General features: G+C 48.7%; 12 protein-coding genes across 12 annotated transcripts; 7 read left to right on the top strand and 5 right to left on the bottom strand.

Moving 5' to 3' along the window:
• Positions 1–203: 203 nt before the first annotated feature.
• Positions 204–1408, top strand: ONS95_004987 (uncharacterized protein; the record flags this gene model as incomplete). The annotated part of the gene is made up of 3 exons (XM_058498375.1): positions 204–260; positions 313–791; positions 841–1408. 3 exons carry the CDS (start codon positions 204–206, stop codon positions 1406–1408), a joined length of 1104 nt encoding a protein of 367 aa, XP_058351889.1.
• A 457-nt stretch (positions 1409–1865) lies between these two features.
• On the bottom strand, positions 1866–2503 carry ONS95_004986 (uncharacterized protein; the record flags this gene model as incomplete). The annotated part of the gene is made up of 2 exons (XM_058498374.1): positions 1866–2380; positions 2437–2503. 2 exons carry the CDS (start codon positions 2501–2503, stop codon positions 1866–1868), a joined length of 582 nt encoding a protein of 193 aa, XP_058351888.1.
• A 337-nt stretch (positions 2504–2840) lies between these two features.
• ONS95_004985 (uncharacterized protein) lies at positions 2841–4293 on the top strand. Its single transcript, XM_058498373.1, has 4 exons — positions 2841–2940; positions 3165–3197; positions 3279–3435; positions 3486–4293. The coding sequence occupies exons 1-4, from the start codon at positions 2914–2916 to the stop codon at positions 4286–4288; spliced, it is 1020 nt and encodes a 339-aa protein (XP_058351887.1). The 5' UTR covers positions 2841–2913; the 3' UTR covers positions 4289–4293.
• A 2935-nt stretch (positions 4294–7228) lies between these two features.
• Positions 7229–8040, top strand: ONS95_004984 (uncharacterized protein; the record flags this gene model as incomplete). The annotated part of the gene is made up of 3 exons (XM_058498372.1): positions 7229–7590; positions 7664–7774; positions 7827–8040. The coding sequence occupies 3 exons, from the start codon at positions 7229–7231 to the stop codon at positions 8038–8040; spliced, it is 687 nt and encodes a 228-aa protein (XP_058351886.1).
• Positions 8041–9109: 1069 nt separating this feature from the next.
• ONS95_004983 (uncharacterized protein) lies at positions 9110–11478 on the top strand (the record flags this gene model as incomplete). Its single annotated transcript, XM_058498371.1, has 4 exons — positions 9110–9191; positions 9243–10064; positions 10117–11247; positions 11297–11478. The coding sequence occupies 4 exons, from the start codon at positions 9110–9112 to the stop codon at positions 11476–11478; spliced, it is 2217 nt and encodes a 738-aa protein (XP_058351885.1).
• A 495-nt stretch (positions 11479–11973) lies between these two features.
• Positions 11974–13487, bottom strand: TIM54 (mitochondrial import inner membrane translocase subunit tim54; the record flags this gene model as incomplete). The annotated part of the gene is made up of 2 exons (XM_058498370.1): positions 11974–13407; positions 13455–13487. 2 exons carry the CDS (start codon positions 13485–13487, stop codon positions 11974–11976), a joined length of 1467 nt encoding a protein of 488 aa, XP_058351884.1.
• Positions 13488–15480: 1993 nt separating this feature from the next.
• CBK1 (Serine/threonine-protein kinase) lies at positions 15481–17612 on the top strand (the record flags this gene model as incomplete). Its single annotated transcript, XM_058498369.1, has 4 exons — positions 15481–16130; positions 16207–16707; positions 16786–17259; positions 17306–17612. The coding sequence occupies 4 exons, from the start codon at positions 15481–15483 to the stop codon at positions 17610–17612; spliced, it is 1932 nt and encodes a 643-aa protein (XP_058351883.1).
• Positions 17613–18078: 466 nt separating this feature from the next.
• Positions 18079–18813, bottom strand: ONS95_004980 (uncharacterized protein; the record flags this gene model as incomplete). Its single annotated transcript, XM_058498368.1, has 1 exon — positions 18079–18813. One exon carries the CDS (start codon positions 18811–18813, stop codon positions 18079–18081), a length of 735 nt encoding a protein of 244 aa, XP_058351882.1.
• A 192-nt stretch (positions 18814–19005) lies between these two features.
• ONS95_004979 (uncharacterized protein) lies at positions 19006–20950 on the top strand (the record flags this gene model as incomplete). The annotated part of the gene is made up of 4 exons (XM_058498367.1): positions 19006–19027; positions 19136–19288; positions 19355–19739; positions 19789–20950. The coding sequence occupies 4 exons, from the start codon at positions 19006–19008 to the stop codon at positions 20948–20950; spliced, it is 1722 nt and encodes a 573-aa protein (XP_058351881.1).
• Positions 20951–21485: 535 nt separating this feature from the next.
• Positions 21486–22501, top strand: ONS95_004978 (uncharacterized protein; the record flags this gene model as incomplete). The annotated part of the gene is made up of 2 exons (XM_058498366.1): positions 21486–21583; positions 21643–22501. The coding sequence occupies 2 exons, from the start codon at positions 21486–21488 to the stop codon at positions 22499–22501; spliced, it is 957 nt and encodes a 318-aa protein (XP_058351880.1).
• A 334-nt stretch (positions 22502–22835) lies between these two features.
• Positions 22836–24088, bottom strand: ONS95_004977 (uncharacterized protein; the record flags this gene model as incomplete). Its single annotated transcript, XM_058498365.1, has 2 exons — positions 23531–24088; positions 22836–23485 (listed from the first exon to the last, which is right to left on the bottom strand). The coding sequence occupies exons 1-2, from the start codon at positions 24021–24023 to the stop codon at positions 22836–22838; spliced, it is 1143 nt and encodes a 380-aa protein (XP_058351879.1). The 5' UTR covers positions 24024–24088.
• A 351-nt stretch (positions 24089–24439) lies between these two features.
• Positions 24440–25637, bottom strand: PLR1 (Pyridoxine 4-dehydrogenase; the record flags this gene model as incomplete). Its single annotated transcript, XM_058498364.1, has 4 exons — positions 24440–24642; positions 24743–24933; positions 24982–25522; positions 25586–25637. 4 exons carry the CDS (start codon positions 25635–25637, stop codon positions 24440–24442), a joined length of 987 nt encoding a protein of 328 aa, XP_058351878.1.
• Between the last annotated feature and the right edge of the window lie 457 nt (positions 25638–26094).

Genomic DNA, 26094 nt, shown 5'->3' with positions numbered 1-26094 from the left:
CTCACAACGACGGAAATGTTTGGCGGGGTAGCTGAGTCACGCTAGTCCAGGCGCCAAGGCTTCGCGAATCGCTTCCGCACACTCCCAAATTTCAGTCGGCAGCAAGCTGAACGCGCGACAACGACGACGACCCTACACACCTGTGGACAAGAGGCTATCAGGATCAGAACAATAGTCACTCCGGTCCCGATAAGTCTATCATCATGGCGGATGCTACAGCAAAAGAGATTCCATTGAACTCGGTGCAAATTGAGGCACTGGTAGGAGCGAATTCTTTCCCGTTAACAGGATATCGTCTAATGCAATTTGCAGGTGGTTATGAAGATTGTCAAGGCATGCTCTGCGACTTTCCCAACTACGGCGACTGGTTCTATTGTGGGAATGGATATTAACGGGACCCTCCAAATCACCAACTGCTTCCCCTTCCCTACCGCAGATATCGCAGCCTCCGACTCGCACCCCAACGATCACATGGCTGCCTCGAACATCGCTGCTGCCGCGCCTCGATCAAAGGCCAATATCGCATATCAAAATGAGATGATCAAATATTTGCGAGAGGTTAATGTGGACGCGAACAATGTCGGATGGTACACGAGCGCGAACATGGGCAACTTCATCAATACCAGCCTGATCGAGAACCAGTTCCACTATCAGAAGGAGCCAAATGAGAGGACGGTTGCGTTGGTACACGATGTTAGCAGAAGCTCTCAGGGCGCTTTGAGTCTCCGGGCTTTCAGATTATCTCCAACTTTCATGGCCGCATTCAAAGAGAGTAAATTCACGACCGAGCAGTAAGTTTAAAGAAAATTCTCTAGTCCAACTCTGTTAACGTTGGAGTAGCATGCAAAAGTCAAAACTTACATACAAAGACATCTTGATCGAACTCCCAATCATCGTCCATAACTCCCACCTGTTAACCTCCTTCCTACACCAAATGCCAGCCGAACTCCCAAAGGAAGATCTCGAATTTCCAGCCAGCCTTTCAGATCTCACTGCAGATGCTCCCCAAAATCCGCTATATCCAAACCTCGAATCTCTTGACCTTTCCATCGATCCCTTCCTGGAGAGAACTTGCGATCAACTCCTCGATAGCATAGAGACACATTATACCGAACTCAACAACTTCCAATACTTCCAAAGACAACTGGCCCGTGAGCAGACCAAGGTCACTGCATGGAAGACGAAGCGAGCGGCGGAGAATGCTACCAGAGCCACACAGAAGCTTGCACCACTTCCTGAAGATGAATGGGAGAGACTCTTCAAGTTACCAACTGAGCCCAGTCGATTGGAGGGTATGTTGAACGCACGCCAGGTTGAGCAATACTCGAGACAAGTGGACGGATTCACTGCCAGCATTACGAGTAAGATGTTTGCAGTCAAGAGCAATCTGTTACCAGATTCTGAATAGAGGTCATGATTGGATGAGATTGGGGGACTTGCCAGACAACGTGCTGCTGTCTCGTCATTTGATGTCATTTGGGGGTTTGCATTGGCTGGCGTTCAGAGGGATATGCTGATAAGCGGGTCAACTGACCTCAAATGATTGAAGGGTATAGATGTCAGAACTGAGTTGTATCATACAACCTTGCCAGCTGTGTGAAATTAAATATGTAAATTTCAAGCCTGACCTGGATCCTCAAGTAATTCTGAACCAACGTCAAAGTCACTTCCAGCGGCAGATACGGAGATGGAAAAGATGGTTCCTAGACCAAATCTAGTCATCTCTATGAGTTGAGAACGTCATTGCTTTCGTCTTACTTCTACAGAAGTCCACCCATGTTTGACAATGCCCGTCGAAGTGGATAAAACAACAATCAACTCATGAATTCATGCTCACGATTCCTCCCAGATCCTCAAATCTGTTGCTACCTGCCTTCCCTACCCTTCCGCCAATCGTTCAGCGCTTCTTCCCAATCTCTCCAATCTTCCCCGCACCGTTCACTAACCAACCCCCAACTCCTCGCCCTGATTATATTCTCCACGCCCCTCTCCTGCCTCACCAAAGCAGCTAACCTCTCGGTTCTTGCCTCTCTAGGGAAGAATCTGGATGAATACGGATCCAGCCTCTCATCCACGACCCTCTCCCTGTCCCTCTCACTCTCCACCTGGCGCAACACCGACTCAGGATCATCTGGATCGGGACTCGTCGCCACGGACGCACAGTAGTTCAACACATTAGACCGCATCTGCCATGATGGGAAGAGTACCTGGTCCTTGAAGTTGCGACATGATTGGGGGGATATGCGTCGTGAGTTAGACGGCCGTGGTGTGCGGACTGAGGTTGAAGACGGGTCGAATCCAGTAGATGCTGGGGTGAGTAGGGCGTTGAGGTTCTGCGTTATGCTGTCGTCGATTGCGGAGCGGGATATACGAAGGAAGTCTAAGGCGATTTCAGCATCCATTTTCTTTTTTAAATTTGACTCAGGACGTTAAAACCTCTTAGCTGAACAGTACTGAAGCAAAACTGTGGGGTAAGCTCCGGAGGGGGCGCAGGTTGGGTCATTATGTCTGTATGCGCGGGTTTTGGTGCCTCTATTGCGGAGGTCTTTCTCCAGAGAAAGCTCGCCAGTTTGATGAGGAGGGAATTGGTAGATAGAGGGAAGAAATATGGAAATAGTCTTCGGGGGAGCGATATTACCTTAGTTGTACTGTACGCGCACAACTGGAGGCGAGTTGAGGACGGAGCTACGAGTAGCTGGTGAGCTCGTCTCGCTCGTACAGAGCTCGCTCGCAGGGGTTGTTTATCTTAGCTCCCTTGGTCCTAGTGGCCCGATAAGACTCACTACGTCAGAGATCCAGGTCTGTTTGATGGGATTGCATGGCTTTTTGCTGTCACGATCCTTTCTTTCTTTCTTTCTTTCTTTCTTTCTTTCTTTCTTTCTTTCTTTCTTTCTTTCTTCACGAGGTGTGTACATGTCTACTCATACCAATGTTCTCCTTGTAAGTAGTTGCAGCCTGCTGTACAGTAATTTGCAGATTTCTCCCAGAAGCACCAGTCCCAGCCTCGCTTGTTGCTGGGCGGGAGTCAACAGGGAAGTGTACCTAGGGAGAGTCTGTAAGGACTGTCCGTTTGGAGCCGTCAACAGGCCGCCTTGGTTTCCAAAACTGTTCAACAGGGTTTCATTTTGACCTCTTTGAAGAAGCTGCTGACGGAATTGATATAGGCAGGAGGCTTTGCTGCATTCACAGTTGATTTGGTAAGTGACCCAAGAGCGTGTGTCGGAAACATGAAAACATCTCCCAAAGCACCGGTTGTAGCCCAGACTTACATTAGACAGCTTATCTATCCCCTTGACACCCTGAAAACTCGATTCCAGAGTCCGGATTACAAGAAAATCTACTTCGATGCTACCAAAAATGCCATCAACCGGAAGCTGCTCTTCCGGGGGCTCTATCAAGGAGTTGCAAGTGTCATACTTATAACAATACCGTCATGTAAGTTTCTTCCGTGGTCTCAGATGTCCCATATTTAACGACATTCAAAGCTGGAGCATTTTTCACTTCATACGAGGCAGCGAAATCTGGGCTCTCAAAAGCCACCACTTCCTCCACCGGGAGAGCACTAATTCCACAACCCATCGTCCACAGCGCCGCCTCAGCAATAGCCGAACTAGTCTCATGCTTCATCCTCACACCTGCAGAAGTCCTAAAGCAGAATGCGCAGATGATTCGACGTCCAGCATCAAGCTCGGATTCAGTGGCCAAAGTAGCGTACCAACCTTCTGTTACTATGCAGGCATTGAAGCAGTTCAACAAGCCGTCACAGCTGTTCAGAGGATATACTGCTTTAGCAGCTCGAAATCTTCCGTTTACTGCCATGCAGTTTCCTATGTTTGAGAACTTGAAGGAGACTATCAAGGCTCGTAGGAGAGAGGCTGGGACGTTTACTGGGGAGTTGATGGAGACGGCTTTGATTGCTGCTGTAAGTGCCGGAAGTGCGGGATCCGTTGCTGCTGTCATAACTACGCCTGTCGATGTCGTGAAGACGAGAATCATGCTTTCGGCTGCAGGAGAGGCCTCTGAGACGGAAGCAAAGAAGGAGATGGGGACGGCCAAGAGGGAAGGGCAATCGCTTAACAAGCTCGCGAAAAAGAAAGGGGGAACCAGGAAAGGTGGGTTTGCCGTGGCCAGGGAAATTATAGGGGAGAGTGGGGCGAAGGGATTGTTTAGAGGAGGATCCTTTAGAGCAGCTTGGACTGCTTTGGGTAGTGGACTCTATCTCGGTGTTTATGAGAGTGCAAAAGACTACCTTGCCGGCCCAGGCAACAGCAGTGACAAATCTGATTGACTATGCTCTCGTACGATAACGTGTCTCGTGAACATCCATTTTTGCCGATCAATAGTTGTCTGTCCGACTCGGAACCTTTCGAGTTTCTGTTTCTCGCCTTACCATAGATAAGCCGTCAACATACCTAGGTTTAGTGAAGCAGAGTTCTGGCTTTTCTTTTTTTTCCTTTTCTTTTCCTTTTCTTTTCTCTTTTTTTTTGGATAATCACCATACACCTCGAAGTCGCTTAAAGTTTCATCATATTCTGTTAAGGATCTGCAAGCTAGAATTGCCCACCCCTGAACGACACGTCGCCCAGAGTAATATATACGTATGCTTAGCTAATTGGATGGTCAAGTATTACGCTGAGAGTGTCTAAAAACTCATCAAATCTCGTCGAGCCCTTACGGCTGCCGATTGACCCTCAATGCCCTCATATTCGAACAGCTTGTTGAGTCATGCTGCGTCTTGGGACAGATATATACCCGCAGAAAACAGCGATTGATGCCTTGGAATGGAAAATACCTCAGATGGCCCTCAAGGAAATGATACACTCGATGTGTAAAGTTGTAGGTGCGGTCGATTCCATTATATTGATAAATGCATTCCCGTACTGCTTGCGAATAGAGCTCATCAGTAAGCTCAAGGTTTTAGTTTTTGCTACTTCTCATCCTCAAAGAAACTTATCAAGCTGTTGATGGTAAAGCGTTTATGCTGGTCTCCTTCTTTACCTTGTAGTAAGGGTAGACTCATTTGAGACATGTTACCAAGAATAGCTCCAGGAGTAGACCACGATGGACGTGATCTGAGCAGCCAACTGGGCCCCCTTGCCTGCTAGGAGACTACGTCACTCACGGGGGCTCAAATCATCAAGTCTGGAAGTACAGCACTCTCGAGGTCCAGCATGGGTGGTCGCATAGCCTTTACTGAATGTCACTGTTTACCGGGAAATCCATCTAGGCGAGCCGCCTCTTTTCCCGATCGTCGTTTTATGATGCAAGTTATACCTAGGCAATGCAGAAGGAATGATAGCTACACGTATGAAAGATTGAACATTTCGCAGGAGACCGTTCAATCCGGTATTGACACTGGTTGCAACACTATGACTGACGTACATAGGAGAAGTGGTGTAGAGTCTGGGCTATGCAATGTACCCATCAAAATTAGTCAGGCATCTCGGTTTGAAAAGGCACTCTCAGAAAAGTTTTATTATGGGAAAAGCCTTGCTAAGGTAATCATAAACTAGAAGCATAAATTGTCATGAAAGGAAGAAAAGGAACAGGCTCTGGCCAAGCAAAAGGCATGCACGTCGCTGAATGAACGGTATGCGGAGTGCCACGGCTTCATCTCGCTTTGAAATAAGAGCCGGATTCAACTCTTCGAGGCTTTATTAAGGAGCCCTGAGATTCCGTACGTCCCACAGGCTACTTGGCATGGGGTCGCACGAGAGTTCGAGATAGTGAGGTGTATGCCAGATAAAGAAACATAGGAATTCATTCGTCCCTCATAACTTGTAGTCGACACGTCTCGTGGTACAAGATATATTGAGAGTATTGAATACGTTGACCTGAATTTGGATGCGCAGCTTCGAGTCCCTTTGTCCCTGAGCAAGGGGAAGATACTGAAATGAGTAAGACGCATGGCTGCCGGCATCATATCCTTATGAATAGTCCACCAATCCCAGCGTAGGAGATGCTCATGAATGCAGAAGTGATTGGATGTGCACTATAGATCAGTCCTGATTTAGCCCACATGGTATCGTAGAGATTCTGGTGGAAAAGTTTCCCACTCCTGTTGGTATTTGGGACGTGATATTTGGTATCTGAGCCAAATACCATTCCGAGAGAGTAAGCGACTTCGGAGCCTGGACTGAGCTGTTCAGTAAATACGCAGCTCGGGGAACATTGTACTGTACGTACCCTCATATGCCTCACATACCTCACGTACTCATATGTCATATACCCATATGGCGACACCGAGACCACAGGGATGATTGATGCTGTGACCCTGAGTCGTGTGCGAATTGCTTGCTACCTGCTCTTGCAAGCGGTGAAGCGAGGCTGCCAGAGGGCAACAACCCGTGTGCTGACTTTGGATTTCCTCCACCAGACGAGCACTCGAATAGTCGAAGTTCAAAATTTCTGCAATTCGAAGCGCATCTGTTCGGCCAGCCTTGCCGGCGTTTCAGTGTATTGTCCCGGCAGAGACATCGCAGATATCAGAGATGTGAATATAGGCGTAGAGCCCTGATACTACTACACCCATCTCCGTAATACAGTGGGCACTGTATTATTGCATTTCAACCATGAAGATAAACGAACCAATGTCTTTATGGCCCTCCCGCCTCCAGCTTCTAGCCTCTAGCCCTCGGGAAGACCCTTTCATGCAGATTGGGCTCCTCACCGTTAGTCGACCGCAACCGCAATTGTATGGGTGGAGCGGCGTCTTTCGGCGGTGCTTATACTGCGTGCCCGCCAGCGCCCCTTGCCCAAGTTTTAATGCTTTGCGGTGAGAACAATACCATACCATACCATACCATACCAATGGGTTCATTCCAGACAAGGTTTGGCTTGCAACTTACAGTCGAGCCTGCCAGCAGGCAGTCCGGTTTCCGAAGGGGTAATTAGGTAGCTCGCCATCGCCCTCATAAATGGCGTCAGATGGCATATTTTAGAATAAAATGATACAACATCCCCGAACGCTCTCATTTACCTCGATAAGGTGTGATCTCGCGATAGATTACAACTAGAGCAGTAGAGCTTCGGTGGGTTGCGCGCCTTTCTTCCTCTCTTCCTTCTTGCACACACTCTCTCTTATCAAAAGCTTTCCTTTGGTCTCGTTCTCTTCAACTTCCCCCTCTGCCGGGGCTGCTTGTGCAAATTTGTTCAGGATTTCACGCAGCTTTGACTTTGCCCCTTTGACCGATCTTTCGTTTCCTTGGGTCTCCCAACTCGCATCGTCATGGCCTCCACAATGCCTGCACACTCATTGCCAGAGCGCAGCCCTCAATCCAAAGCATCTCCGTTCCAGCTCAACGAGTCGATCACTGCCAGCCATGTCTTCGCTCCTGTTGCGAAGGTCACGGGCACGACCAAAAAAGAGCTCCTCGTCGTCTCCCCATACCTTGAGCCAGCTCACTTGCTTGATCTCTCTACCCTGGATACCGCCAATCAACTGCTCGCAAAAGCTCTCGTTGATCTGAAGTTCATAAGAGATGATCATAGAACAGCGCCATACGCCGATTCCCTCAATTGGCCCGAGATCATCAACTCGGTCCGCAAACTGGCTGAGGCATCCGAGTTCAAGTGGAAGACCACAGACTTGTAAGTGATCGCTTCCTGAACATGACTCGTGGAATAACGTGACGAATTCCCACTGACCTGTAAATCTTGATAGCTACATAGTCGTTTTTCGATCCAGGATTCCCCCCACCACGATCTATGCTGATCTCGGCGTTCTTGACAAAGCTGCGCATGCTGAGGCAACTGAGAGCGGAGGATTCCTAAAGTACGCCATGCCAACTCATTTAATTTGCAACCAATAGCTGATTGAATACTAGATACCTATTCTCATGCCCAGACATCGATGGTCGCAACCTGGCAACTTGTGTCTGGCGTAGCAAGCATGATGCAGCGATCGGTAGTGTCGGTCCGCACCACCGTAAAGCTGCTCATGCTACCCGACTGTTGTACACCGAATGGGCCATTGAGCGCCTGAGACTGGTCATCAATGATGATGTCAGGTCATGGGAGATTGTCGACTGGTCGGCCTGAGAAAATAATGGGTTTGCACGATTTTCCTTTTCTTTGAGCGACAGGAGTTCCGGAGTTGGGATCTAGGCCATCGCAGCGTTTATGAAGTAGCTGATAGACTCCGATGCTTTACTGCTAGACCAAAGAGATCCAATACAAGCCTTGTTGATCTCGAAATTGCTGCCCAGTGAGAGTGAAATCCATATACGAGCCGAGAGATAACATGAAAATACAGCTGATTAGAACGACAAGCCGAGGAAACCAAAATGGATCCGCTCGAGGGGGTAGGCAAGACTGATTGTAAGTCTGGCTTATACTATTGCCTTATCACCTGCAGCTCTCTAAGGTAGTTAAGCTTTCGAGCAGGTAACTTAGGATATTGTTCCAAGGTTGGTTGCTGGATGGGAAGAAGACACGGTCAAGCTCCCAGAGCGTTTGGTCTGTTTGGATTCGAGGCCAGAGTGCCCAATCATATATCTCCTGGCCGCTTTGAAGCCGTTGACTGGAGCAGCCATTCTCGTCTTCACTAGAATCGAAAGGCAATTAATAGACTCAAAAATAGGCCATTGGTGGAGCTATACCACTATTTTGAAGCAGACCATGCCAGTGACGTGAATCGAGCAGTGACATATATTTCTTGGCCAATAAAAGCGATACTGAGATGTATAGAAGCGCAAACAGTGGGCAGCTCTTGATGGGAAGTCGTTGACCGAGGAGGCTCAAAAACAAACGTGGGGGTTCTGTACCTTCCAGTGCAGGACAGAGCTTTCAGGCGTTTGTGATGCACGGGATGACATTTGTTCCACCACAGAGCTTCAGCCGAGTCGACCTAGAGATCTCTACATCTACATCCACACGCGACCTCGCCATTGATCGACAACAACGCCGCCTTCCCTCATTCTTCCTTCACAGTGTTGTTACTCAAGCCCCGGATTCTTCCCAAATTATCAGACAGCGAATAGATGCCCCGTTGAGTTTCCTTCAGAGCTTTCCGGACCCCTCCAAACGACTTCCTCGAAGCAGCCTCGACCTCCCTGTTCAAGACTCTCACTCGTTCGCAACTTTCAGGGCGATTTGAACAGTGCAAATCATGCCACAGCAGCTTAGTGCGAAGGAGCAGTCGCTCTTCCGCACAGTCGTGCGCAACTATGAGGACAAGCAGTACAAGAAAGGTTTGCCTGAAGCAGTTTCTTGTACATTCTGCTCCTATTAACTTCTTCTAGGAGTCAAGGCCGCCGACCAGATCCTCAAGAAGAGCCCCAAACATGGCGATACTCTCGCAATGAAAGCCCTGATCATGAACTCCCAGGGGAAAACCGACGAAGCCTTTGCCCTAGCCAAAGTTGCCCTAACCTGTGACATGAAGTCGCACGTCTGCTGGCACGTTTACGGGTTGCTCTATCGTGCGGTGAAGAATTTCGAGGAAGCTATAAAGGCATACAAGTTCGCTCTGAAGCTGGAGCCAGACTCTCAACAGATCCAACGAGATTTGGCGTTGCTGCAAGTACAGATGCGAGATTATGAGGGCTATATAGTCAGTCGCAGAGCAATGCTACAAGCAAGATCTGGCCTTCGACAGAGCTGGACAGCTTTGGCAGTGGCACATCATCTAAATGGAGATCTCGCAGAGGCAGAGCGTGTCCTGACAGCTTACGAGGATACTTTGAAGAATCCTCCTTTGAAAACAGATTTCGAGAACTCGGAGGCTGTTATGTACAAGAACTCATTAATTGCAGAGCAAGGCAATATCCAGCAAGCGTACGACCATTTACAATCAGCTGGGAAGTACAATCTCGACAGGCTTGCGGTGCAAGAACTCCGCGCGACATACCTCATGAAGCTTGATAGAAAAGAGGAAGCTGCGAAGGCCTATCGAGCCCTTATTGAAAGGAATGCGGAATACAAGTCATATTATGACGCGCTCATTGATGCATTGGCAATTTCGGAGTCGGACCATTCAGCTCGTAAAGCAATTTACGACGAGTATGCGGAAACATATCCTCGTTGCGATGCGGCTCGTCGTCTGCCTCTGGACTTCTTGGAAGGTAAAAGCCTTACATATCTTCGAGCTAGAACAATTGCTGACAGAAGCGCTAGGGGATGACTTCAAAGCTGCTGCTGATAAGTATATTCACCGAATGCTTGACAAGGGAGTGCCTTCAACCTTTGCCAACCTCAAGCACCTGTACTCGAATACAACTAAGAAGGAAACTCTTGCAGCTTTGGTTCAAAATTACATTGACGTTGACAGAAGCGAAGCCAATACTGAGCCAAAAAGGAACGGCGATACATCAAAAGGTGCTTCAGCAGCATACTATTTTCTCGCTCAACATAATAACTACCACCTAAGTCGAGATTTAAACAAAGCAATGGAGTACATAGATAAAGCTATTGGGTTGGAACCTGAAAGTGTTGATTTTCACATGACAAAAGCTAGGATATGGAAACACCGTGGGGACACACGGAAAGCGTCCGAATTGATGGAACAGGCCCGCCTTCTCGACCCACGAGATAGACATATCAACACCAAGACCGCCAAGTACCAGCTACGGAATAACGAGAATGAGGCCGCACTCAAGACAATGGGGATGTTCACGAGGGCAGAGACTGTTGGAGGACCGCTTGCAGATCTCCATGATATGCAATGCATGTGGTTCTTGACTGAGGATGGACAAGCATATGCTCGTCAAGGCAATTTAGGGCTCGCTCTCAAGCGTTTCACGTCAATCTACAACATATTTGATGTCTGGCAAGAAGACCAATTCGATTTCCACAGCTTCTCGTTACGAAAAGGTCAAATCAGAGCCTACGTAGACATGATGAGATGGGAAGACAAGCTGCGTGAGCACCCATTTTTCAGTCGGGCCGCTTTATCAGCAATTGAGATCTATATCAAGATCCATGACAAGCCATTATCGAACGGGACAAATGGAGACAGCAATGCCAATGGTGACGATGCTGCAGAGAGGAGGAAGGCAGCGAAGAAGGCCCGAAAGGAAGCTCAAAAAGCCGAGCGAGAGGCAGCTGCAAAGAAGGCTGAGCCAAACAAGCCTGTGCGAGCTGACGACGGAGATTTGAAGAAGAAGGATGATGACCCAGATGGAATTAAGCTTGCTGCGACGACAGAGCCAATGACCGATGCCATGAAGTTCTTGACACCTCTGCTTCAATTCAGCCCAAGGAGTATCAATGCACAAATCGCTGGTTTCGAGGTATTTATGAGAAGGAGTAAGTCTTTCCATTCGGCATTATTGGCGAGATACTAACAAAGCTGCAGAAAAGTACCTCCTCGCTCTCAAGTGCCTCCTGGCTGCATCGGCTTTGGACGAGGAAAACTCCACTGTCAAGGAGCAAATCAGCCGATTCAAGGCTGCCGTCGATACTGAGTCTGAGTCCCTTTCACCAAAAGCGAAGGCGGTCGTCATATCCGAATTGGCAACGCTAAAGGTCTCCTCATGAAACGTCGAACACAAAAGGGTTGTTTCTACTATGGGATCCAGTGTCCAGTACCGGCATAAAGGGTGCCATTCTATGAATGAGAATCAATTATTTTAAGCCACTTCAGCATGTAATGCCATAATCTGGATGGATGGCCGTCTGTTTGTGAACGTACCCAAGATCAGTGTGGTGGAATTAAAATAGAAAAAGGTTCACATTTGGCACTCATGGCCTTCGGTCCAAACGAATAACAAGTAAGAGTGAGAATGACAGGGGAGATTCGTAGTATCCATGCCGTACTTCGCTTCGCTGTGCGTACATTTGCCATTCTGAATCATTCCAGATACTCCAAGCTGGATTTCCAAAACTACACGAGATGTACAGGCTCTATGTGGCAGTCGATATCGCTATTCCATATCGTACAATGCAACCAACTATCCATCCCTTGGTTTCATCCAAAATAATTACACTTCGCCGACCACTTTCGAACTATTTACTCACTCCATCTTACACCCACTATCCCTGGACATCCTCCCCCTCTCCCTCAACAGGATTAGGCTTCTTTTCCTTCTCAAACCCTAATACCTTGATGCCCTCTCGGCCTAAAGTCCGAATCCCACCTTTAAGCCACCCTTCAATTTCTTTTTCCGGTACCACAATATTCCTCGCTCTCGTCTCATCTTCAGGTGTCAACTCCGACCTGCGCATCCGGCTAGCAATTCGCGGGTCTAAAACTACGGGCTCTAACCATGTACGTTCTGGCTCACCATCAAGTCGAACTCGGGCACTTTTATGCCATTCCTTCTCCTCTTCTATGAGTGCTGATTGCTGCTCTGCTATTTGCGGGACAGCACCAGTATTACTATCGCCATTCTGAACGCCTCCATCAGCCCCCTCTGAGGAGAAAGAACTAGAGAATTCAGAGGAAGGATTGGACGTCGTGTAATATGGTCTGTAAGTGGAGAGTATTATGGCTGCTGTCTCTCGCCCGATGGAATCTGCTAGGACGCGTCTGTTTAGGAACCGATAGAGACGTTTTGGTGTGTTGAGGAACCCTAGGATGTGAGGGAAAGAGATCGGCGTTGATGGGTCGAACTCTACTGGAAGGTCTGGTGGGCTGGGAGCGGTTGCGTAGGCGGATACGGAGATGAAGGGCGCTGGTTGGGGAGGTTTTTTGGTTTTGTCGTCTGACTTTGAGGTTATATCTTCACCTGGGGAGAGAGCATTTGCTTCTCTGGGCTCAGAGATGAGAGTAATTCCTGGTAGAGTTTCCATGGGCTCTTTCACTTTGGTGTCCTCGGATGGCTTCTCTTCAACTGGCTTCGGCGCTTCTTTGAGAGGTCCCAGCCATCCTTCATGTAAACCCCGGACGTATTCCTTCCATGTATGTCTCCCAAGGACAATATCTCCCATCGGCCCGTCGAATTCTTTGATTCCAGATGTCCTGCGGGTCTCGGTCACAACGTCCTCCCCTGTCCGTTGCTCAGGCGGCGTTCTCGAATTGCGTATCCTTTCCGCCAGCTCAGCTCTTACATCGCCCTCTTTCCTTCCCTGTACGAAGTCCCAATCGAGCCCCGATGCAACAAGAATCGGCTTCACATAGTCCTTGAAGTGATCCTGCGCAACTCTTAGTCCGTCCGTGGGCGGTCCTTCCAAATACACAGTGAGTCTCCTGGGCATTGATTTGGCATCCAGGGGTTCCTTCGCAATGTGCTCCACAAGTTTGCACCATTTTCTCTGCGCGCGCTTTTTCTCCCGCTTGTCGTAGATAACGGCGGCAGTGAAGGAGCCTGTTATGGTGAGAAATATGGTCCAGTTTCGGGAGGGTAGCTTTGGCCGGAAGTTTTCCCCGAATCCGAGGTACTTCCACATTGGATTCGGTGGCTTCAGAGGTTTAGCAATTTTCGCATCGACTGGAGTTTCTGGCTTGGGTGCAGGGAAGGCATTTGGCTGTTATCATTAGAACTGGCGATTGAATGCTGTATGAAAGGATTTACCTCTGAAGCCGCTGGGTGCATGGTGTCTGCCATGATTTTAGCCGTCTGTCTTCATTCGGGGTTACGAATGGTCGGCACAAATACAAGCGCAATAAAGAGAAGTTTCGTATGAATTAACTTGCAAGCTTTCGAGGTCGCTCGGAACTTTTTTGGAGGACATGTACCTCGGAGGCGGGAGATGATCCGTTCCGCACCCGAGACCAAGCGAGAGTGCGGAAGGTCAATAACGACCATCTGAAGATGCTACGACGCATAAGCCGATACCAAATTTGCTTCTCGATAAACTAGAGCCGGATGATGAGTTGGTCACGTCGCCTTGACTTCATATTGCTTTGGAGTCCGCTTGATGCATGTTTATTTATATGTGTGAATTGGGACGGGAGGCTTCTGACTGCCCTCGCTTGCTCCTGGAGGCACCAAAAACCGACCTACTCTAGGCAAGAACATAAAGGCATATGAAGCCTCCGATCAGGCTCGAACTGAGAGCAGGATACATGGGAAAGATCAGGACTTTTACACTTCATTCCATATAGAGTTCTCCGTGAACAATCCTATCCTTTTCCGCACCAGCATTATGAGCACGGGGCATTCGATGCCTCCCTCACCCAGCTCGCTTGACACTGCCATGTTCGTCACCGAAGGAGTTTCTTTTCATTATTGGTATGCAAGCACAACACCACTTGAACACAACATGTTGGCACACGTATGACTCTTGCGGCGTCTTTTACTCCAATTCCGTCAGAAGAACCTTCGCAAAATTCATAGGGTGTCTACTTGATACTGCAGGAGTGGCATGCAGCGGAATTTGGAGGCGGAAATCAATCATAAGGTAATTCGCCGAAAGTGGAGTGCCGTGCCAGTCGTTGAACCTAGGTCAAGTGGCCAAGCATCTTCCTCAGAGGATTAGCTTTCCTTGGGTTCATCTGTCCATGACAACGACGTGGGACAGCTGCATGACAAGTGATGGCGTACAGTGGCCCGTCTGGGTACCGCTCTTACATTTGATGTCTCCTTTGCCGTGACACCAAAATCATGCATCTCTTGTAATCCTGCCATCACATCTCCAGACTGACAACGTCAACGGTCATGCTGGTTGGGACCAAACCTGCGAGGTCATTGGGTTGCTTATCTCAATACTTGGTAAACCTGTTCTCTGCTGCAAAGAATAGAGTTGACAGGTTCATGGAAACGGGCGTACTTAACACATACCTTAGGGGCTGCAGCCTGCTGTGCACTAGTGCCATTTAGAAACTTGGGAAGCAATTGATATCTCAGGATGGAGAGAAGTCCAATCAGCCATAGTCCACTCACCCGTGCAATCATACCAGGAAAACGAGGGAAGGTGTGCGTTGCACTTCTTTAGGCTGAAAAGGCGCAATCTTGATGGTACCTGTTGGTACACAGCAGAGAGCCGGCAGCCGTGAGTGCACATATGTGGACGAAGAGAGAGTGTGACTGCGAGAACCCCTATTCCACGCAGTGCAGATATCCTCAGCCTTTAATTGTAGACTGTGCGGCAGTCAACGTGCATGGCCTTTGGGTGGACTTTCTGGTGACAGGCATGCTGTTGACGCAAATAAAGGCACGCAACAAATAGCCCGCTTGCTTGAAGCCGTTGTCTTCGTCTTCGTGCCTAATCCAGTATTTACTGTCCTTGACCCCTGGCTCGCTAACGAAGTATAAGTAACCTAGTGCTGCGGTGAAGGTCGACATTGCGGGTTCTGCCTCAAGTTGCCCCTTCGGCCAACATCTCCTCACTGCGATTGCGACCACAAGACAGAGCAGACCTTGCAACTACTTCTGCACGGCGCCTCTCTTCTCTGCACGACTCGTTGTCTACGCACCTTCGAAGTCCGGACAACAGAATCTACTCGAGGCTGGTTGGCAAAGCGGTGTGTCCGTGGAGAAGGTTAGTTTGGATTGTTCGAGGCCAACCTTGAGCGCACACGACAAGGAGGGTCACTTGAACCTTAGGACAGCTCTTCGAAACACCTCCACTGCTCCGAACTGAAGCCGTCCCGAAAACATGGAGAACAATAATAATAACAACCGTTTCTACCTGAACCTCAACAACGATCGATCTGCCTTCGCCGACCGAGCATATCCCACGACCCCTTCAACTTTCCCCAACCCTATCTTTCCCCCTTCAGGCCAGCAAGGTCAGGCTCAGGCTCCTCCTTCGCAGTCTCAGCAACAGCAGTCATACGGAACAGGCTTTGCTCCCTCAGGATACTTCATGAACAATCCGTACCCTCCCAACTATCCTCAGCAGCCCCCTTCGAGCTCGTCTTCGAACTACCAACAGGCCCCTCAAGCTCCTCAAGCTTCCTATCAACAGCGCCCAGCTCCAGTTGCCGATGCTACGAATGGCCTGGTTCACCAATTCTCCCACCAGAACCTCGGTGGACGGGCCTCCCCATATGGCAACCGTCAACCTTCCCCAGGACAACGGCCACGAACAGCTGGAGCAACTGGTCAGCAACCTGCTTATAACAGTTATCTGAACGCACCTATGCCCTCTGTTCCACAGCAGAACTGGCCAGAATTCCAGCCAGCTCCGGAGAGAAACCCTGACAGGTATGGATCGTTGGCACAGACAAATCAGAAGAAGTGTGCATCGCTTGCGGAGGCGTTCTTCAAAGATAGCGTCAAGAGAGCCCGGGATCGTAATGTTCGGTAAGCAAATTCCACAATCAGAGCTTTTGCACTGAATATCTGTCACATTTGTGACATTGCTAACATTCATCCGAAGTCAAAGCGAGATGGAACAACGGTTGGGAGATCCGAACCAGTCACAGTCAAGACGAGAACAGACCTGGTCAAATGCTGGCAAGCAGGAGGGCAAATATCTACGATTTTTACGAACCAAAGATTCTCCAGACAACTACCAGACTCTGAAGATCATCGGAAAGGGTGCCTTTGGGGAAGTGAAGCTCGTCCAGAAGAAGCAGGATGGCAAGGTCTATGCTATGAAGTCGCTCATCAAGAGTGAAATGTTCAAGAAGGATCAGCTGGCCCACGTTCGTGCAGAGAGAGATATCCTTGCTGAATCCGACAGTCCCTGGGTTGTGAAGCTCTACACCACTTTTCAGGACTACGACTTCCTCTATATGTTGATGGAGTTCTTGCCTGGAGGCGATTTGATGACAATGTTGATCAAGTACGAGATCTTTTCTGAAGATATCACTCGATTCTATATTGCTGAGATTGTCCTGGCGATCGAAGCGGTTCACAAATATGGCTTTATTCATCGGTAGGTGGAGCTTATCATGAGCAAGACTTCGTCAATTGTCAACTTTGCGGAGGGCAAGCAAGGCTAACTTGTTGATAGTGATATCAAGCCCGACAATATCTTGCTTGATCGTGGAGGACATGTGAAGCTGACCGATTTTGGGTTGTCAACTGGTTTCCACAAGCTACATGACAACTCATACTACCAACAACTTCTTCAAGGGAAGTCCAACAGACCAGCAAACAGAAACTCGGTCAACCTGGATCAAATCAATCTGACAGTCAGCAACCGCGGTGTGATCAACGACTGGAGAAAGTCTCGGAGAGTCATGGCATACTCAACCGTCGGTACTCCTGATTACATTGCTCCAGAAATTTTTGGTGGCCACGGCTATGCCCAGGACTGTGATTGGTGGAGTTTGGGTACAATCATGTTCGAATGTCAAATTGGATGGCCTCCTTTCTGTGCTGAGGATGCACACGATACCTACCGAAAGATCGTAAATTGGCGCCAATCACTCTACTTCCCGGAAGATGTTCAACTGGGCCCTGAAGCTGAAAACTTGATCCGAAGGTATGTTAAAATCGTCATAAACGTCAGCTTCAACTAACCCATCTAGTCTTGTGTGCAACACTGAGAATCGTTTGGGCCGAGGAGGAGCCGACGAAATCAAATCTCACAAGTTCTTCCGTGGTGTTGATTTCGACAGTCTCCGTCGTATTCGTGCACCATTCGAACCCAAGCTCGCTTCAAACGTCGATACCACTTACTTCCCGACTGATGAGATTGACCAAACCGACAACGCTACGCACCTAAAGGCCCAAGCTGCTGCCAACGGACCGCGCATTGAGCAGCCTGAGATGAGCTTACCGTTCATCGGTTACACCTTCAAGAGGTTTGACGATTTCAACAAGAACAGCCGTTAAGTCTATTCTTGGTTTCAGAGTCATTAGCAACAATACCCGGGCATGTACATCCATCTATCCTATCTTCTGATCGGCACTCTGGGCTAGGCTCATTGGCGTATAACTCTGCGCAATTCACTTTACTGTCGTCCCGACCAAAGGAGCTTTCTCGGACAACCTTTGAGTAAATCGCCTTTCTCCAGTCAGGCCGAGTCAGGTTGGTGAGCCATTGACTATCGAGACTTGACACGATGGGTGATCATATGCATACATACTGCACTTTGCACGCATGGGCATTTTCTTACATGATTCCTCAAAGAGCTTGATTCGCATTTTACGGCGCAGGTCTAGAATTGAAATGCGCGATAAGTAGCAGAGCCCCACCTCAATTCATTGAGTAACCAAACAATCCAGCAATCTCAAAGTTCTTCTGTGATATAAATCTTCCATCCAGTAACCCCTGAACTCCATGCAATGAGAACAGCCTTCATCGTCTTGAAAGTCCCGACGGAGCCAAACCAGGAACACCACTGTATCGCTCCTCTCTCTCTGTCTTGAACATGACCTGTACCCAGAACTCCTTCAAATCCGGATCCCACCACGTATAGTATCGATCATTGGTACGGTCCACCTCCCGCGCCTGTAGCTTGAAGCCACACGTCTCATACGGCTCCGCAGCTACCAACATGTACTGAAAGTTCTTGTCGGGAGGATCATCAATCTTCTGCTCAAAAGCACTCATGAATCTGACCTTCGGTGTAACATCAGGCGCAATCTCAGGATACTGCAGTTGGAATACCAAGCCCTGCTGTCTCGTAACCGGATCCCTCGTCTTTGTGATCTTGTATCCTGGTCTTCCAATTTTCACCACGTTCCTCTTGACCGCAACCTGCGCACCCACCATTCCAATTGGCATGCCTGTAACAGGATCCAAGCCTGGCCGGCCCTCCTTCTGCTCCTTCGCTGCACGGCGCGCCAGGTTAGTTTGATGTTTGCGGCCTTGCGTGTGGGCGAGGTAGGAACCGTCATTTTGGTGAACTGTCAAACAAAGTCGGCACTCAAAGGATCCGACGTGATTCTTGAAGAAGTAGGGGTCTTTGTCGAGGTCGATGGTCTCCAAGGCGAGTTTGCGCAAACGCTCGCGGCGATCGGCATTGGTTGCTGAAGTTGAGGCGACACCTCCGCCACCGAACTTCGAACCTGCGCGGTTCTGGTAATCCATCGTTGTAGGGTTTGATGGCTTGAAGTGTTTTCGTGGAGAGGTTCGCTGGATTGAGGTTCAAGGAAGCCTGGAAAAAGTGAGCTCGGCTGCCAGCCGAGTCTCAGCCTTTTCCCAAGGCTGCAATTCTGCCGCCCTCTGTCAGACAACCACATCAGCATCGCTTGGACCCTACCTACTTACCTTTCCTCAGAGATGTCGTCTGTGTATTATGTAGGTAAGAAGATTATATACGATACTGAAATCGAGAAAGATATTGACAGTCATCTGCACATTCACTCTTGAGGACGCGTCCAAGACCAGCTCAGACCCTGACATCAAACAGGTAGACGAGTGTCATTCAAAGGCCGATTGTGTACCATCCGCTATATCGGGACGGTGGATGGTACCAAATCAGATAAAGAGTATCTCGGAGTCGAGTGGGATGATTTGAAAGGCAAACACGACGGCGTTCACCAGGGAAAAAGATATTTCACATGTACGTTATTTAAAGTCACATCAAACTGCGTCTTCTTGAAAACATCATTTCTAAGCATCACTGTAGGCTTAAACCCTTCGCCCACCGCTGCATCATTCATTCTCTCCTCTTCCCGCACTGCTGATTCAGAGCGATCCTTCGTTAATGCTGTCCGGGAGAAATACGGTACACCACGCACGACGGATGATTCAGATGAAATCGTTATCTCCGGGAAAACTGTAGAGGAAGTCGGATTTGATAAGGTTAGATCACAGCAGGCTCGATTGCATGAATTGAAGATTGTCTTGGTCGACGGTCAACGAGTCAACAGTGCCGAGAACTCATCTCTCGAGATCAAGACTGTCTGTCCAAAAATCGAAGAGCTGGATCTAAGTAGGAACCTTTTTACCAAGCTCTCGGAAGTAGCAAAAATATGCTCTGAGCTTCACAATTTGAAGACTCTGAGAATTAGGTATGTTTCATCTTGGTACAAGGCAATAATCCGATACTAAATGACACAGTGGAAACCGATTTCAAGATGTCCTCGAGGACTCTCGTCTAGCTATGGACAACCCTTATGTCTCTACGTTCTCAAATGTCACAGATCTCACTATGGATGAGATGCTACTTGATTGGGCCTGGATTGTTGATATTGTTACCCAATTTCAGCAACTCACGAGACTTGCGACCTCCATGAATGGATTCACAAGGCTCAGGCATCCTCTGCAAGCCGAGGGCCTGCTATCATTAACTTTGGAGTACAACTCATTTCAAAGTATCACAGATGTTATTGTCCTAAGAAAGTTGAACTCTCTTGAGGTCCTGCGGTTGAAGGGGAATGAAATCTCTAAAATCGACGAAGAGCCATACGAGCTTCCAAAGCTACCTTCGTTCGGCAAACAGTTGAGACATGTTGATCTGTCCTACAATGCGGTATCTGATTGGAAGTTTGTCAATGACTTGGACCATGTCTTCCCTGGCATGACATCTCTTCGATTCGCCCATAATCCAATCTACAAAATTAGCAAAGATGCGGGATCGTTCTCGAGTATGGACGATTCGTACATGTTTACGCTGGCACGAATCGGAGGACTAGACACATTGAATTTCAGCAAGATCACCCCAGCAGACCGCACCAATTCAGAGATGTTCTACCTCTCCCAGATCACTAAAGAGGTATCCGAAGCACCAGAAAATAAAGAAACAGAGGTGATCTCCCGTCATCCTCGTTATGCCGAGCTTTGTGAGAAGCATGGTGCACTTACAATCATCCGCAAGGAAGAAGGAATCATCAATCCCAATCTTTTAGAAGCTCGTTTGATCAGATTCAAATTCTATATGCCACCGAACAGCCGGCCAGGCCAGACGGACGAGATCAGATTGCAGAGGGAGCTTCCCATGTCGTTTGATGTCTATCGAGTGAAGGGGCTTGTGGGCAAGATGTTCATCATTCGGCCAATGTCCCTGCGTTTGATTTGGGAAACGGAAGAATGGGACCCTGTGGCTGAGTATGAGGAGTATGAGGAAGATTATGAGGACGAGGGGATGCTTGATGAAGAAATTGTTGCGAAGAGAGAAAAGGGGAAGTGGATGAAAAGAGAGGTGGAGATTGAAGATGGTACGAGACAAGTGGGAAATTGGGTGGATGGTCTAGAAGCCACTGTGAGGATAGAGTTAAGGTGAGATGAATGATACCCTTGTGCGACTTTGACTCCCCGGGATACCCGTTGTTCTTTGTTTGAAATCGGTGATAAATGCATGCTCTACAAGTGAGACAGGTCAATCAGAACGTATTTGCGTGCGTATAAATACAGCAGGCCCGGAAGCGAGTTTGCCTCTTGGCTCACAATCGCGAGCACCGAGTAGTTAGCCTCCAGGTCCACAAACGAATCAAGTCATAACAATCCTGGATATCTATCTATAAATACAAAAATGCGTTCACTTCTACAAATCTCGTTCTTCAGCATCGTACTCATCCTCTGGCAGAACGGAGCATAAGTCTCTCATGAATAGAAGTCCCTAAGTCTCCGCTCCTTCCTCAGTCGAACGACAATGCATCCCCACGCTGTTCCTGCAAGCCATAAAGGCAAACCTTGGCCAGCTTACTTTCTCGTCCGCCAACAGGTGAAGTCGTCCCTCTGATCGCGGTAGACGAGCTCCTCCCGGGACAGACCTCGTCGGAGTTCCTCGCTCCTTGGACTTGAAGGAAACGATAGGCATGTTAAATCTGGGCTTGCAACGACGTAGTGGTGCGTTCTATCAGATATTGTCGGTGGATGGAAAGGGTAGAGTTGTGAGAGGTGCTGAGAAGGTCAAGTGAGTGGCGACCGAACTACATCCAAGATCCGTAGCAGCGAAATCTAACTGCGGTACAGTAAACCAATGACTGAGACCCTGGGTTCGGAACGAACGATCGCTCATGACCACTCAAGCACAACACCAATCACTACTCCTCCAACAACTGACAAAGCAGCGCAATTGCACCTAACGCAATTCCGAGTAGAATCTAGCTCTGCCACTGCCAACGCAAGCACCAAACAACAGCCTCAAAACCAACTCTGCCGTCACTGGTGCCGCCATGGCATCTGCAAATGGGGCCAGCAATGCCGATACCGACACAGCATGCCAATGAGCACTTCCGGTCTCCAGGAAATAGGCCTCGTCCACTGGCCTGTCTGGTTCCGACGCGTGAATCCAGGGTATTTCGCAGCCGAGGTCGTGACTTCCAACTCGAACTTGGGTCGAAGTAAGGTCAAGAGGAGTGTGGAGTCGATGGGGTGCACGAGTCTGGGTGGGAATGGAGGAACTTGTTGTGGAGTATTGCATGGACCTGGTAATGTTGGTAGGGAGAGAGTGGGTGAAACGGAAAGGCAGAGTAACAGGCTTAGAGGTGACAGGGTCGAGAGGATGAGTGGTAGTGAAAGGGGTACTGGTAGAGGTCTCAGGAGCGATGAGCTTGGAGAGCAAATCATCGCCAGGTTGAGAACATTCAGCCGAGAGCATGCTACAATGGGCAAGTCGGGCGAGACAGCGAGTGATAGATCTAGTAGTGCATCGTTGGTTGAGAGGGCTGCTGCGAGGGATACAAAGAATTGGGAGGACGAGAGTGATGATGAGGACAATGCCATCTTGGAGAATAAAATGAGCAGTAAGGATAAAGACGAGGTTGGTAAGGGAAAGGGAAAGCTGGTTGACGTTCAGATTGTTGATAGGAAGGAGGTGGTATGTTTGTGAACAGAATATCTCCGCATGTTTTTGGTCATCTGGCTTCTGGAGTTGGCAAATTTGGTGGTCTTGAACGCTGCGCTGCCGCTTTTCGCAATGGGAATATAGCAAGATCATTTCGATTTATCTCCCTTGACAAAATATCTCCATAAGCTAATAGAGATAGCATATAGCTTTCCGTAACTCCAGATGCGCCATTCCTGTTGACTCCGCACCGAATGTAGTGCATCGCTTAGCAAACGCCTTTGTCAACAAACCTCTGCAGACCACAGACCGGTTCCCATTCCCCATAACACATCCCAAGCCGATGGAAGTTCAAAGTGCAGGCCGTCCCAAAAGAGCTCTAATCCTGGCGCATGCCAGCCAGTACTTCAGCAGCATTCCTTGGTTTCTCCATTGAAGGAATCATAGGACTAGGCGACGAGGGAGCTATCCTTCCTGGAGGTGACCCAGCATTGCTTCCAGCCGGAAGAGCCGCCAAATTGATTCCCCCCGAAGCTGGCAAGCTCACAGCACCCTCCAAGACCATTCTTCGTCTCTCATGCCAGTCAACCTCTGTGGCAAGTGATTGATCCAGCAAGATCTCCTTTTCCTGCCATTCCTTCTTTCGGAGCTCCTCCATCACTTCTGCTTGCTTCTTCAGAGCCCCACCTTCTTCTTGAGCCCATTCTATTTCTTTTTTTAACAGGTAGAATAGCTCTTTGGGACCCCTTGCTTCTTCGTCGGCTGTAAATCCAAGCTCGACGGGATATGCGGAAGTCCATCCTGGTAGGCCAAGTGGGCCATGGCCGTTTGTGGTACCATTCGCATGTGGTGGTCCCGGAAGCTGCCCTTCTGGTTGCGTTTCCTTGACGTTGAGCTTCAAACGCTGGTTCTTGTGTGCCGCCGACATTGATTTGGGGATCGGATCTGACGGGCGCAATGCTTCAGTCTCGTGAACTGTTCGGTGGTGCTTGGCCAGCGCGTCTGAACGTGTGAAGGCTCGATCGCATTCTATGGCAATTAGCAGCCATCTCAAATCCTCAACAAAATACATACCAGGAAGTGTACAGTAAAACGGCTTTTCCCTCGTGTGGCTCCTCATGTGTGCCTTAAGGGCATATGCGCTGGCATGTGGTAGCCCTTTCCGCGAACAATCAGACCATTCGCAGGTATACTTTTTCCCACGCGACTCAATATGCTCGTTGTGAATATGCTCCACGAGCTGGTCCATGTTGCTTTGGTCCCCCGCTTTGCAATGCGACCACCTGCAGACAGTAACTTGTTCATGAACGTCGTCGTCGTCCAAGCGGCTTGCTGGAGAGAGTGGTACCTCTCCCTCGCTGTCTGAAGAGATGGACATAGCGTCGTCAAATTTAGGTAGTGCTGCTTTGTATGATGCGTCCAGAGTCTCTTCGATCTTCTGTTGCTGCTCGAGAGGTATTATCGGAGCCGACCCTTGCTCTGGATCTTCGGAGTCGTTGTCGTAGTCGAACTTGACTGACTCGATGGACGAGAGAGGAGAACCCGGAGGGGAATCATCGTCATCCATGGCCGCGGTACTCCAATTCACTTTTATAAATGTAGCTGTTTCTAGCACAAGTGCGTGACGGTGACGGTGCACTCTGGGGAGATACAGTAGCTGCACCGTAGCATCTCGGGGCGGATTAACTCGCTCCGGTACCATAAATTAAAAGAAAATTACAACAGTGCTTCAGAACATCATAAATTTCAGCTTTGTTAAGACACTTTCAAGCAATCAACTCGTAAGTCTTCATCTACTGTCCGACATCTATTGCCTCATCTGCTATGATGACAGCTGTTCTGCAATTCGTAATCTCCAGATTTCGGTCTGGAGTATGCCGAAAGACCAACACATACACAGTTTCTGAGCACACAAACATTTTCAAAGATATTTTCAATCCACAATATCACTGCAAACGCTAATGTTGGCTCGAGATTAACAGTCTAGCCCTCAACATGAGCCATACCATGCGAGTCATATCTCTGCCCGGCGACTGAAAAGCTTGACAGTACCGACTCAATAGCCTTTAACTCGTCACTGGTCAAGGTGATATCCTTCGAGTTTTCAAAGATGCGCTCTACAGTTGTTGCGCCAGGTATAGGTATGACCTCAGGATTTCCGTTCTTCTTCGAGATGGAGCGAGTCCCTATGCAACGGATAAGCAAACGTTCAAGATATCCTGAATTTCCATGCCCGAAGAAGATCTTGAAACGTTGAGTAGACATTGTGGGCTTGCCAACACTTACAAGCAAGGGCCAGCTGAGCCGGTGTACAGCCTTTCTGCTTTGCAAGACTCTCCAGCTCTTTAACTAGATCTAAATTCTTGCTGAAATTCTCTGGCAAGAATCGAGGCATGGTTTTCCGCATATCGCCCTCTGGAATGTCGTCAGGGCTCTTGATCTGCCCTGTCAACATCCCTCTACCAATTGGCGAGTACCTATTCTTCAGTCAGTGCTGGAGAATTAGACAGGTACGAAGAACATACGCAATTACAGGAATGTTGTGCTCCGCGCAAGCGGCTGCCACGCCGTTGCTAAGAATATCCGTAGACCATAATGAAAGCTCCACCTCAACAGCCACAATCTTCGTAACCTCCGCAGCCCTTCGTACCGAAGCAGCAGATACTTCAGATAATGCAATGCCTCCAATCTTGCCCGCTTTCACAAACTCTTCAAGTGCCTTCATCGTAGTCTCAATCGGAGTGTTCTTATCCACTCTTGCGCACTCGAAGATATCAATACTCTTCTTGCCATCCAGTAATATCAGACAGTTCTCCACGGATGTCTTGATACCTTCCGGGGAACCATCAGGTTTCATATTTACTAGCCCTCCCTTGATGCTGAGAACCACTTTCTCAGCATCCTCAGGATACTTGGTAAAGTACTTATTCAAAAGAGTGAGAGAGTTGAAGTCTGGAGTGCCGTAGAATTCCCCGGCGTTCCAAAAATTTGCACCGGCTTCAAGAGAGGCTCGCAGCGCTTTAAATGATTGCTCCTCAGATTGAGGTTGTTTGCGCCATGTCATTCCTAATCGGTAAGTTAAATCCATGACTGATGGCATTGCAAGTGAGAGACCGCAATTGGACTTACCCATGAGGCCAAAGCCGATGGGGCCGATTTCCTTCCCAACAATTTGAGGCATATTGTCAATGAGGCTCGTCAGTTGAATGAAATAAAAGGGCTTAAGCAAATTATGAGGTGAGGTTTAGAGAGGTTTCCTAGGAGTTTATATGTCAAGCTTCTTCAAGGACTTAAGGCTGTCTCCGACGCGCCACAGCTTTTCAATCCGATCCCCCACTTGCGGGCCTGGAAAGGCGGGGTTACCATCAGAAGCTATGACGACGAGACTCAGAAGCGTACAGGCTCCTTGTATATATCTTCACAAGAACAGACGTGCATATTGCATCTTGTATGGTAGTAACATCACCCAGCTTGGTCTCCTCTAAGCTCTTGGTCGCGGAGAAAAATCATTGGTACCCTTCCATGTTTCCTCTTTTAGTCGATGCTTGACAGCTTTAGCGCAGGCATAGTAAAGCTTGGGTACATATCGGCTCGTTCCTGTAATGCAAACCACCTTACATGACAAGATGGAAGAACGA

Source organism: Cadophora gregata (genome assembly GCF_030347475.1).
Source record: "Cadophora gregata isolate MNR1 chromosome Unknown scaffold_15, whole genome shotgun sequence".
In the NCBI taxonomy this organism is placed as follows: Eukaryota; Fungi; Ascomycota; class Leotiomycetes; order Helotiales; family Ploettnerulaceae; genus Cadophora; species Cadophora gregata.
The sequence above is the reverse complement of the archived record's forward strand: the minus strand, read 5'-3'. Positions and strand labels throughout refer to the sequence as shown.

Bases quoted from the DNA above. Each gene is read 5' to 3' on its own strand.
- ONS95_004985 (XM_058498373.1), top strand. From the start codon at position 2,914: ATGTCTACTCATACCAATGTTCTCCTT. The intron at 2,941-3,164 runs GTAAGTAGTTGC...GAATTGATATAG, and splicing joins CTCATACCAATGTTCTCCTT to GCAGGAGGCTTTGCTGCATT. The intron at 3,436-3,485 runs GTAAGTTTCTTC...CGACATTCAAAG, and splicing joins ACTTATAACAATACCGTCAT to CTGGAGCATTTTTCACTTCA.